Source organism: Fistularia commersonii, chromosome 2 (assembly GCF_037954325.1).
Source record: "Fistularia commersonii isolate RoL2024-O1a breed Wild chromosome 2, RoL_Fcom_v1.0, whole genome shotgun sequence".
In the NCBI taxonomy this organism is placed as follows: domain Eukaryota; kingdom Metazoa; phylum Chordata; class Actinopteri; order Syngnathiformes; family Fistulariidae; genus Fistularia; species Fistularia commersonii.
This window is the reverse complement of record NC_141285.1, coordinates 2,714,699-2,727,881: the sequence shown is the minus strand read 5'-3', so window position 1 is coordinate 2,727,881 and position 13,183 is coordinate 2,714,699. Positions and strand designations below refer to the sequence as shown.

Here is a 13,183-nt window from a genome sequence, read left to right as displayed (position 1 = left end):
GTCAGACAGGACGTCGCGTTGACAGGACGTCCCCCCCCACCGCCGCCCCGAACCCCCCCGCCGTCGATCCGTACGCATCGGAAAACTTGACAGGGAGCCTTGCAGGATGCAAAGAATACGGCCCGACTCGGTGACTGATACTCGGCTGGGAAATTGATCGCTATCGTGACCGGTCTATAAACTTTCCCCCCCCCCGCTGAATAGTTGAGTCCTTCGCCGTCAGTCTTTTATTCCATTTCCACGGGCAGTGAATCAGGCAGTTGGAATTAAAGGAAGTGGGGAAAAGAAAAAAAAAAGTTTGGTTGGAAAAGTGAAAAATATGTTTCAGTCAAACCTGTATTTGTTTTTTCTTTTTTTGAGTGGAGGGCGTTTCTGGGAGAAAAAAAAATTATCCTGGAGTGCTAAAATTCTCTAAAAATCCAAAAAATCATATTTGATGCACATGATTGCACAGGTTGTTGTTCTTGTTTTTGTATTTTATTCATTTTTTTTTTACATATTTATCCAATCTGCAGCCACAATTTCCTGTGGGTAGAATATTAATGATTCATCCTTAAAATAAATAAATGTCTATTATCTACCGCCCTGTTCCCCGATGTCCTGGAGGTACACATTTGATTAATTGCAAGTGTATAATTTACAAATTATCACTAATTGGACCTGAACTACACATATTTTGCAATTCTCATTTAGTTTTCCCTTTGATCATCTATTAGATCATCACAACTTCCTTTTCCCACCTAAACAAAAAAAAGCGAAAAAAAACCCACTCAACCCCGCCCATCACTCTGCTGCACAAACTCTGATCCATGCCTTCATTACTGCCTGAATCGATTACCTCAAAAGCACCCTTTAAGGCGCATCACTCAAAGTCTCAAATAAATCCCAGCACATCCAGTACTTTGCTGCAACTATTCCATTTCACTAAGCTTTTAGACATTACACATACTATTACATATAAATATATATTTTCACACATACATATATATATATGCATATATATACATACATATGTACATACATAAATGTGTATATATATATATATATATATATATATATATATATATATATATATACACACACACACACACATACATACATATGTACATACATACATACATACATACATACATATGTACATACATATATACATACATACATACATACATATGTACATACATATATACATATACACATATACATATATACATACATGTATGCATTCAAACATACACATATACATATACACATACATACATAAATATAGATATACATATACAAACATACATTTATACTTGCAAACATACATATATACATATAAATATAAACACATACATATATAAATACATACATACATATAAATATACACACATACACAAATACATACACAGTTAGACATACACACATACATATACATACAAACTGTACATATACATATTTAAACACACACCACACAGGCATATATATACATACATATGTACATACATAAATATATATGTATATATATACATATACACACATAAATATATATATACAAATGTGTATTTATCAAACATACACATATACATATACGCATGCATAAATAGATACATAAATATATATACATATATAAACATTCATCTATGCATGCAAACATGCACATATACATATACACATGCATAAATACATACATAAATATGGATATACATATACAAACATACATTGATGCATGCAAACATATATATATAAACATGCATGCATACATACATATTTACACATACATACATTTATGCATGCAAACATACATATATACATATAAATATATGCACATACATACATATATAAATACATACATACATACATATAAATATACACACATACATAAATACATACACAGATACATATACAGATACATACATACTGTACATATACATATTTAAACACACACCACATATATACATATATATATATATATATATATACATACACACATATGTACACATACATATATATGTGTGTGTGTGTGTGTGTGTGTTCTGAACAAACACACATACACACACACACACACACACACACACACACACACACACACACACACACACACACACACACACGAAGAAAAACCTCATTTAAACCTGGAATGATTCATGGCCCTTTGGAATTAATCGTTTCAGGTTTTTTCAGGTTTCAGGTATAAATATCGCAAGGTTCTGGTCCGGGTCCTTTTCTGTTCTTGGTTTTTCTGCTCCATCTTGGTCAAACGATCAGTTCCTTTCGCTGAATCCTCCATATCTTGTTTAAAGTTGATGACATCCACTTGAACTGCCCATTTTCATCCTCATCCCTTTGACCAATTGTTCCTTCAGAATGAACGTTTCAGCGTATTTAAGATCCGGGTGACTGATTACACTCCCTCAGCTCAATTATGATAAGTACGATGACTTCATAATAGCGCCGGAAAATTGAATTCCAAACATCAAGCAAAAGACGGGGATCATTAATTTCCTGCGTTCGGCGAAATGTCCAAAAATTTTTTCAGGGGACTCGGCTGGTCCGCGTTATCTCCAGCTGTTTTTCAAAACAAGCTTTTTTTTATAGTATGTTTTTCCACACGTGTAACGGTCGCGCCCCGATTCTACTGTTTTCTCCCGACTCCTCGGAGGACGTCATGAAACACTTGAAAGCACTTTTCCTCGCCCACATTTCTGTGATGCTTACATATACGGGTAATTATGACTGCTGAACTTAACGCGGCGGCACCAGCAATACCGCGTCAATCCTCGCCCTGCTGGTTAAGAACAAACCTCCGCTTTGTTTTATCCTCCGCGATACCGTCTCGGCACATAACTCCGAAAAATACACAAAAAAAAAAGACCCGGTGTTCTGAAACAACGGCTAATTAGCATTGGTAATTTTGGTAAACTCAAATGTACATATAGCGGTCGATTTTGCATGGTTGTTGTTTGTCAAATTTATTTTTTTGTTTTGGAAAGGTGTAAGTGAACTCTGAACTCCCTGATGCAATTACCGTGTTAACAAGCTGTGCTTCCACACGCCGAGACATGAAGATACATGTGTTTTGTTTCTCGGCGAGCTTTGATACGCTCTTGTATACTTAGCGTTAATTTGTACGCGTATGAGACAGAGGGCTGCACCGAGCGCCTGCTGAACCCTTCTCGCCTCCCGCCGAGCTCCGTTCTATAATTAAAAATGTTGATTTCACTCCTGTATCGCCTTCCTGTTCGCTCAGAGAGGAGCTGCATATCGCTCCAAAAAAAATTCCACTTTATTTGTTTTAATCCTGTTTAAGGGATTCCGGTGCATCGGGATAAACTACCAAAAACAAAAAAAAGAAACTTCAATGACTGCACCCTTGCAGTAGTATTTTCACAAAAGATGAATTTAAGAGCTTTTTGAGTTTGAAGAATTCCAGAAAATTTACATTTGAATAACTGGACAACATAAAATGCTAATCCTACTCAGTCAAGATCCCTTTCTTATTGTTAAATGGCCATCAAATGTACTAAACAATTGTCTCTTTTGCAGTTTAACGTTTGTTCATTTGTTTCTGGTGAAAGTAAATAAAGTTACGCCTCCTGACCCACGACTGACAAAACTGCAGAAGCAACATTCATCCAGCTTGATTGCAGCAGCTATTCTTAACATTTGATAGCTTGGAAAAGAAAAAAAAAAAAAGGAAGATGGAAAATGAAAAAATAAATGTATATAAAACCATTACATAGAGGTGACTTATATCCTTGAAATGTTATGCATCTGTACACATCTGGTTACTTATAAGCGCGGGGATGAAATTTGAAATACTTTGGTTACTAGATTTAAAAAAAAAAATCAAAGTGTTGATTCACTGACATGAATCCATCATTAAAGTTACTGAAAGTTGCAAAGGATAATTTAGCCGGACTCATTTAGCAGACAGCATTGCTCTTACTCAACCATCTGGAGTAAGCTATAGAGTGAAAAATTAAACATATGGAGTGACTCCATTAAAAAGAAAAAAAAAAGAAAGCTACAATATGGCCACATTTGCGGCGTGCGGTCGGAACTGTTTAAGTCAGCATAGCAAGGAAGAATGATTATCAGTTACAATTTGGAAAGTGCAAAAATTAACATATGGGGGGGGGAAATGTCAGGGACGGATGACGAAGACTGAACTTCAGCAAGTTGTATTTTGGTAAATTCCAAAGCATATATTTTGTACACTGTTTATAACCACTAGGATGATCAACTTTAGTACCCGATGATAGTAACTGTACAAAATATACTGCTCAAAAAAATAAAGGGAACACTTGAACAACACAATGTAAGTCCAAGTCAATCACACTTGTGTGAAATCATAGTGTCCACTCAGGAAGCAACACAGATTCATTTTGACTTGTTTTAAGGACATTACATCAAAATTGGATCAGCCTGGAGTTTGTTTTTACACTTTAATTTTGAGTGTGATTCCTAATCCAGACCTCCATGGGTTGATACAATTGATTTCCATTGATCATTTTTGTGTGATTTTGTTGTCAGCACATTCAACTGTGTAAAGAGCAAAGTAATTCATGAGAATATTTCATTCATTTAGATCTAGGATGTGTTTTTTAAGTGTTCCCTTTATTTTTTTGAGCAGTGTAGTAAGAAGAAAACGCTCCGGTTGTACAGTACCTTGGTTTTGTCATAAAGTGTGTGGTTGTCCAGAATCATCCGCCTCTCGAATCGAGCAAACCTCCTCAGGTCTCTCTCGAACAGCTGCGGAAAAGGAAGGAATCAATTGTCCGACACCAAATACGGGCCTCGGCTTGTCTTTTTTCATGGCACCAAAAGAAATTATTGTCTAAAATCCCAGCATCTTCTTCCCTTTTTTTATATCAGGATGTGATATTTTGACTTTATAAATTATTCACACTTGGCACATGCTGTTCATGCGGTCTAAGATATCTTCTAGCTAGAAGGGACCATGTTCTTTCACCTTCAGGTTGTTGGGTCAAAGCACAATATCATGACGTTTGGCAAAAAGAAAAACAATGTCTAGACCAGACGAGGGCATTTTACGGCCACATCCAGCCCGCCAAACCATTTTCTTTGACTAATTTATTTCATAATTCATTTGTAAGTCATTAATTATTGTAATTAATTAAATTCATTATTTTATTCCACAATTAATTTGCAACTAATTTAATGAATTGTTAAATTGATAATAATATAATAATAATATTTTAATAATTTTGACTATTTTAACCATTTTGTGGTCTCGCAGGTCAAAAGTGGCCCACTATCATGTTTAGCTGTAGAAAAAACACCTTAACCTATTTTTTTCCAACTTGAAATTTTATGACTTTTCCTAAAGAGACCCCATAATTAGAAAAAGTGATACTTCTTTTTTATTTATGTTTCCATGTGGGCTGTACACCACAAGGGTACAAAGATTGTCTCATGGGTCATTTTTGACCCGTAGGACAAGGGGAGTAAACACAATGTTAAGATCGCACGAGAGTTAAGTAATTTCAATCCACATTGAATCTAGAAACTCCTTTTGTTTGTACAAAATCATGTCGGTACATTTATATGATGGTTAATGATTCTAAAGTCGAAATAAAACGCCCCAAAAAAATGCAATTTTCATTTTGTTCAATTTACATGATACCCAGTTGGCCGGGGCATAAAAATCAAATAAGAAATGTGACCCGCCAGCTAAAATAATCGGTCTACACCGACCTCCAAATGTTCAAGTTTGTGCACAAAGAAAAAGACTCCCTTAAGCGACGGACGAGCCAAACGATTATCACCGTTGCTTTCCTCCACTTCTGGATTCCACCCGAAGCCGCCTCCTTGTCATTCAGTCATTAAAATCCTTCATACCTTGGATCCGGTCCAGCCTAGGAGAGCGAAGGGGTAACGATCCATGGGCGGGGACACGATGTCTACACGCACCGCCCTCCAGCCCCGGCTGTCACCCTCGGCGCAGTTGAGACCTCCGTCGACTTGGCTGCCCTCCAACCGGAGGATCAAGAAGCTTTTAGCGTAGCTGTCCATGGCCTCGAACCTGTGGTTGGGAAGCTTCGACATATCGAAGGTGGAGGCCTGGTGGTCGCAGTAAAGCGTGAGTCCCTGGTGGAAGCCAGCGGAGAAGATTAGGGGGGAAAAAAAAAACGTGATTACACATTAAGAGCCTGTGGATAATTGTAATTACTTCTGACAGCAACAAACAAAAATGCCGTGATTACTTGGTGGGGGAGATTATAATTAGATTATGACTGTGAGGGATAACTTTATGAAGGGTTATTCCCGTAATCCGCGATGCGATAAAGGCGGACGCTTCGCGAGTGGACGCACGGGATCGGAACCCGCTCCGGCCACGGTGACGTTCTGAGATTGCTTTGCCGCATTTTGATTTTCTACCGGCGATGCTTCATAAACCGTGTCCAAGCGTCATCGAAAAAAAAGGGAAGGCCCCGGGAAAATTACAGGGCTGTGAATTCAATTTGACACCCGGGCCAACCTGTGTATTTACGCTGTCGGAGGATGAACACTGCCCCCACACAGATGATGAAATTAACTGCAGCATTCAGCTGCAGCGTCCCACCGAACCATTTGTCTTCCATTAATTCTCTAGACCTAAATATATTAAATATAGACCAAGGTTTTATTCATTTATTTTAGCTATTACAGAAAAAAAAAAGTGGACTTATCAAAAACGCTCTGCCATTGAGCGAAAGAAAAGGATCTAAAATAGTGAATTAATGATACACAATTAATTCACTTATTATGTTGCGAACCCCTTTGAAATTGGTCAGGGGCTCCTTCGAAAAATTAACCGGTGTTCTACTTCGACGGACCTTTTGTCATGAAAAAAAAAAATCTTTTACATAATTTAACATGATCATTTAAAATCCTTTAAAATAATTTTATATATGATGCCGTATCAAGTTCACCACGTTCTGCTAAGTAAATAGCGGAACTGGTTATCTAACGCTACAAACTCCAACAGAGTGGAAACCTTACACGTCATCGCGGGATCCGAGTGTTAGGGAGGGAATTCTCAATCGGACTCTAAAAAAAAAAAAAAAAGAGAAGCAGAATAACTAAAAGACTAGGAAGAAAAAAAAACGGTGAGGAAAAAGGAGGCCTCAGGCACCATAGTAAGGAGGTTAAGGTCAGACTATTTGAATCCTTCACTAAGATGCTCTGTGTGTGTGTGTGTGTGTGTGTGTGTGTGTGTGTGAACACCCAAACTACCCCACAGACTTTTGCAACAAGAATGTTGCTGTTCAGAACGTTTACAATGGGAAATAGCAAAACGGTGCGCTATGGTGACGCAGACGTTAGCATTTCCGCATTAAAGCCAGATGCTTGAATAAGAATAAGAATAAGAACAACTTTATTTATCCCGAAGGATATTGTTGTGCCAGAGTTTCAAGTAAAACATAACAAGAATAAATAATAGTAGGAAATTCTATAAACAGTATAAAAAAGGGGGGAGAATAAGAAATACAAATAAAACTATAAAGTGTCAAAGTAACAAGTCAAGGCTACAAAGTGTCTTAAGGTTTGAAGTACAAAGATTTTGAGATTTTGCTTGTTGTTTGATTTAGATTTGGTCTTAGTGTCTGCGTGGGATCTGGGTTTTCCGTTTTCTTCTGTTCAGCTTTATATGCATGCTCAATCATTCCCAACACCATCATTAACAAATGACTACAATAATATTCAGGAAGCTAAAATCGCTAAAAGCTTATTGAGTGCATTCAGATGTCATGGGAGCACACATGCGTAAGCCAGGGGTTGGAAATAGTTCTTATTTCATTTTTTTTGCACTGGCCAAATTGTAACAATATTGAACTTGAAATTGTAAGTTGAACAAAATTAAAATTGCAATTTAAATATATTTTTCGCATTTAATTTCAACCTTAAAAATCATGTAAATGTACCGACATTATTTTGTACCTAATCATCCATACAAAAGTAAACAAAAGGAAAAACTGAGGAGTTCCTAAATTCAATATTGATTGAAAATACTTTGTAAAATATTTAAAGAAAATTGTTTGGCTGGCTGGAGGTGGCCCGCAAAATACCCCGGTCTGGCGTGAGCATCGCGATGTGTCCTCAATCAAAACAATATTATTATTATTATACTATCAAAATTCTGCAATTGGAAATGACTAAATTCTTTGTATTATCAAGCGTTCTTGTTGAAAGCAGTCAAAATACAGTAAAAAAAGAAAAAGGTCTCCCAAAGACAATGATCCAGGGTGAACCCCGCCTTTTGCCCAATGAAAGCTGGGATCCCCCCACATGACCCTGACTGCAGGATTAGCCGTAGCAAACAATAGCTTAGCTTTTGCTGTAATTATTTTTATACACCGTGTGCAACTGTGCATATTTTTGCGACTAATTACGAATGTGTGCTTACATGTCTGCCAGTGTTTTTATAGGTATGTGACTGCGATTTTTCATTGTTTAACTGAATTAAATTCACTATTTTTCATACCTTGTCAGCCATATTTTTCTCATTTATTTCCACAGATTGTGTTACTCAACATCTGAAAGCTGCTCTAATAAACCCAACATATTTAAACAGTGTCTTCTAAAGAGCCCCGGGGCACACACAAATAAATTATTTTAGCTCGCTAAACAGAGATTTACGATCACCAAAATTCACAATGAGCAACAAAGCAGCTCCATGGAGACACACACACACACACACACACACACACACACACACACACACACTCACCAGCCTTTGTTTGGCTGACTTACTGTCTCAGAGTTATTCTACACAATAAATACAATTTAAAAACCAGTTTTTCAACAGAATTAGATTTTTTTTTCCTCTGGTGATTGGAAGGAGGACATCTCGTCTAGATCTCCCTTATTAAAAGCCAAAAAGTCTCATAATTCTTGATGTGATGTCTGACCCAAACACAAAGACATTCAGGAAGTGAAGTGTTTGAAGGGTTTTTATTTTACAAGGGGGATGGATGGAGGTTTGGGCAGGGCCTGGGTGGCTTCTGGGGGTGCGTCACAGGAGTCTCTGGAGCTACCAAGAGGAGTCGGCCCTCTGGAGGTACCAAGAGGCATCGGCCCTCTGGAGGTACCAAGAGGCATCGGCCCTCTGGAGGTACCAAGAGGCATCAGCCTTCTGGAGGTACCAAGAGGAGTCGGCCTTCTGGAGGTACCAAGAGGAGTCGGCCCTCTGGAGGTACCAAGAGGCGTCGGCCCTCTGGAGGTACCAAGAGGCGTAGGCGCCCTGAAGCCAGCAAGAGGCATCAGCCCCCTGGAGCCATAAGAGGCGTCAAACCTCTGGAGCCACCAAGAGGCGTCGGTCCACGGGAGCCAGCAAGAAGCATTGGCCCCCTGGAACCAGCAAGAGGTATTGGCCCTCTGGAGTAACCAAGAGGAGTCGGCCCTCTGGAGCCACTAAGAGGCGTCGGACCTCTGGTGGTACCAAGAGGCATCAGCCCTCTGGAGGTACCAAGAGGCGTCGGCCTTCTGGAGATACCAAGAGGAGTCGGCCCTCTGGAGCCACCAAGAGGCGTTGAACCTCTGGAGGTACCAAGAGGCGTAGGCCCTCTGGAGGTACCAAGAGGCGTCGGCCCTCTGGAGGTACCAAGAGGCGTCGGCCCTCTGGAGGTACCAAGAGGAGTAGGCCCCCTGGAGCCAGCGAGAGGCATCAGCCCCCTGGAGCCATCAAGAGGCGTCGAACCTCTGGAACCACCAAGAGGTGTCGGCCTTCTGGAGCCACCAGGAGGCGTCGGTCCACGGGAGCCAGCAAGAAGCATTGGCCCCCTGGAGCCAGCAAGAGGTGTCGGCCCTCTGGAGGTACTAAGAGGAGTCGTCCCTCTGGAGCCAACAAGAGGCGTTTGCCCCCTGGAGCTAGGAAGCCTGGTCAGGGACGGGCAGCCAGCACCGACGAGGGACAGAGTCCGGTTTGGGACGGCAAATTCTGGACTCAGGAATGAAAATGGATGTTACTTTGGGGATAAAGATCCGCCTCAAAGGGATGAATGGCACAGTGGAGAAGGTGCCTCACCAGGAAGGGAATCCGGAAGAGGGGTCCGTGTGACCCCGCATCCCAACAAAAAGGTTTAATGAATAAGTATTGATGGAATGACTTATTTTTTGAATGACGTATTGACGATTTTAGACCTTTTTTTCCCAGGTGAAGTGACATTTACTAGTAACTGGCTGTGAAAGATGTTTGTCAGTGACCGTTTGGCAAATCAGACATCAATATCTGTCAACCTCATTGAATTTTTTTTTTTTTGAACCAACATTTCGTTTCTTCAGACGTCTTTAATGCCAGGACTATCTGGAGTCTCCGCACGAGGGTGGCATTTGAAATTGTCAGTTTGAAAATGACTGAATGGATTGCTATGATATTTTAAGCAAACATGAATTCCACCTTTTCATCGACTCGGTACATATTCACTCATATCGTTTTCTTCTGGTTCGATCATTGGGGTAAAAACGCGATCAATATCATTATCATGAGCTCTAAAGCAAAGTCACGCGCTGGAGCAACTTAAAGCAAATCAATGGTCGGAGAAAATATTTGATTCGGGAATTATTTTTCTCATTTGAATATCAAATGATTAAGATGGTTGTTTATGCGTTCCTTATCTATACTGCCTCTCCTGCATCATCATTGCATTACACGCCATATATGGACATAACCATTCACGGATCAATTTAATGTCTTCAATTGATGTTTTTGGAAAACGGGTGGAAACCGGAAAACCTGGAGGAAACCCAAGCAGACACGGGGAACGTAAAAAAAAATGTACATTATTATCTGTTTTTGCACACAAGATTAGAAAATGATTGGAACAGTCCAAACCAAGAACGCCAATCATGATAAATATTATTACACTGCTCCCTTTATTACGAGGGATTTTTTTTGACGCACCCTTTCTTTGACACCCCAAATACAGCATCGGCGGTACTGAAAATTAATGAATGTACGCTTCAATTTTTTTTCTCTACGAGTCTGCAGCCTCTGCGTTCGGCTTCGCTTGGTTTGACGCACACTCGGAGCGATAATTTTTTTTTTTTTTTTCTCCCCCCGCTCAACTACTACAAGAAGTACCGCTTCACAAGACCGTGTTGCCATTTGTACCATTTATACATTCATGAACGTATTCAGTGATTAAATCAGGAGCAAAATCCGCTTGTCTGGTTAAATGAAGGTAGAAATAACCGAAACGGTTATTGTGGGGAAACGTATTACCGCCATATGGCCGCGGACTCAAAAAGGAGGCAACGGACGACTGTGACTCCTCATTAGTCTAATTTGATGCTCGGAGCTGTGAAGGAAAAAAAAAAAAAAAAAAAAAAAAAGGAATGACTGAGTGTGAGATTCAAAGAAGACGTGCCTCCAGTCAGCCACGGTGGATGGCTGAAGCCCATTCTCTAGTAAATGGCTTCACTCTTTCGATAATGGAAATCTCTGCCGAGTAAGATGTCAGTGTGTTGAAGAGCGAGAAGGAAGGGAGGCCACTGATGAGTAACAAAGCCATAAGTGTCAGGAAGAGTGAAATGAAGGGAGGAAAAGGGGGGGGATCCAGAAAAAGTACAGAAAAGTAGATCGTGTCGAGGGAGGACAGAAAATATGAGGGGAGCCTCTGAACTGATTTCCTTCGGGCCTTTCTCCGGCTGTTCATGCATCTCCCTGGATACGTTAAAGGCTAGCGAGATTACAGATTGTCAATTTAATTCCAGCCCCCTCCGGTATAATTGTTGGGGTTCCACTCTCCCGTCCATGACCGTAAATCTGCGGCGCTCTCCTTGAAGAGCAATAAGCGGCGAAGCGGCGCCCGTGCAGCCGATGACTGGGGTTAATCACGAAACATTTAACAGCGTCAGCATTGCCTAAATACTTTTACTAAGTAGTTTTGCCTGACAATTGACCCCCAAAACTACCCACAAGAAGATACTGCCTCCCAAAGCCATTAAAAAAGGAAAACTAAGAAGGTACCAAACCTGAGGCACCCATATTGTTGTTCCTTTGTGTTCTTTTTTTTTTTTGTACACTTGTTCTTACTTAAGTTTCTAAACCTGTATTTCCATCATTACTTCCCTCTTTTTTTTTTCCCGCATCATGCAGCTTCCCGTAACTGAACTGTTCTTTGCAAGAGTAATGAGATCCAGGAAGCACTGATCTGTGTTTTTTTTTTTTTTATTTTATTTTAGGAGAAAACAAACATTAGGGAGTCAGGAAAAACAGATTTATGCAAATAAGCCTGCTGTCTAGCTATGAGGTAACAGGTGGCTATAACACTAAATTCATTAAAAAATGATAACATCAATAAGATGAATGATAACTGTGATTAGTGAAGTTGTAACCTACTGGGTTTTTGGTTTTTGTTTGCACGGTGAACGTGAAGCACGAACAGGGTGACGAAATAGAAAACGGTCCTTAATTTCCAGGTTACCCTCGTCTCCAGGTTACCACCTAAAAGTCGCTTCAATCGATCGTGGATGCAAAAGCTTGAAAGGGGAAAAAAAAAAAAATAACCCGGGCTCCAACCAGGCAGAGTGCCAGCCGTGCACACTTTCTTGCATTTTGTGTTTTTATGTCTCGTAATTCCAATAAAACTGCAGCTAAATCAGGCGCTAATGTGTTTTTTGGAAGCCTGGAAGTGACAAGCGGAACACATGACTCCTATTTATCAATGCGCAAGAGCTACTTTACTCCCCCTCCATTTATAATACTTAGTATTTACTTTCTTAGTTAGTTTTTATAATTTACTTATATTTTTGCTGTGTCATAATTTCATTATGCATGTTTTTTTTTTTTATTTTCAGTACATCTCTAAAAGCTTGTCGTATCATCTAGTGTTATTGTCAGTTCTTTTGCCATTCGTCCGTTGTGACGGAAGTACTAATTTCAAAACATTGTCACATTATTCTTACAACATATATTACATTACATTGCATTTTGCAGACGCTTTTATCCAAAGCGACTTACAATAGAGGACATAGGGACTGCAAATACACTTGCAAATACACGATGCACAGGAAATATACAGAACAGTCAGCTGGGGTTAGTGAGTTTTTGTTTTTTTTTTTGACAAAGACACACACACACACACACACACTGCATAGCCTAACTTGCTGCCTAACCTGATCTGGGGCATCAGCGCAGTAAAAAGTCCTGAAAGAGAACAGTTTTTACCTGTTTCTTGAAGGTTGAGAGAGATGA

General features: G+C 39.7%; 1 protein-coding gene across 4 annotated transcripts in view; it reads right to left on the bottom strand.

The window, feature by feature from the left end:
* The window catches only part of dntt (deoxynucleotidyltransferase, terminal), a 119,816-nt gene that overhangs the window by 37,871 nt on the left and 68,762 nt on the right, over window positions 1–13,183 (bottom strand). For all 4 annotated transcript variants that reach the window (XM_086164544.1, XM_086164518.1, XM_086164535.1 and 1 more), the window contains 2 exons: window positions 5,845–6,093; window positions 4,651–4,734 (listed from right to left, as the gene is read on the bottom strand). In XM_086164544.1, coding sequence (XP_086020670.1) covers window positions 4,651–4,734; window positions 5,845–6,093 — 333 coding nt within the window. The remainder of the gene's footprint in view (window positions 1–4,650; window positions 4,735–5,844; window positions 6,094–13,183) is intronic.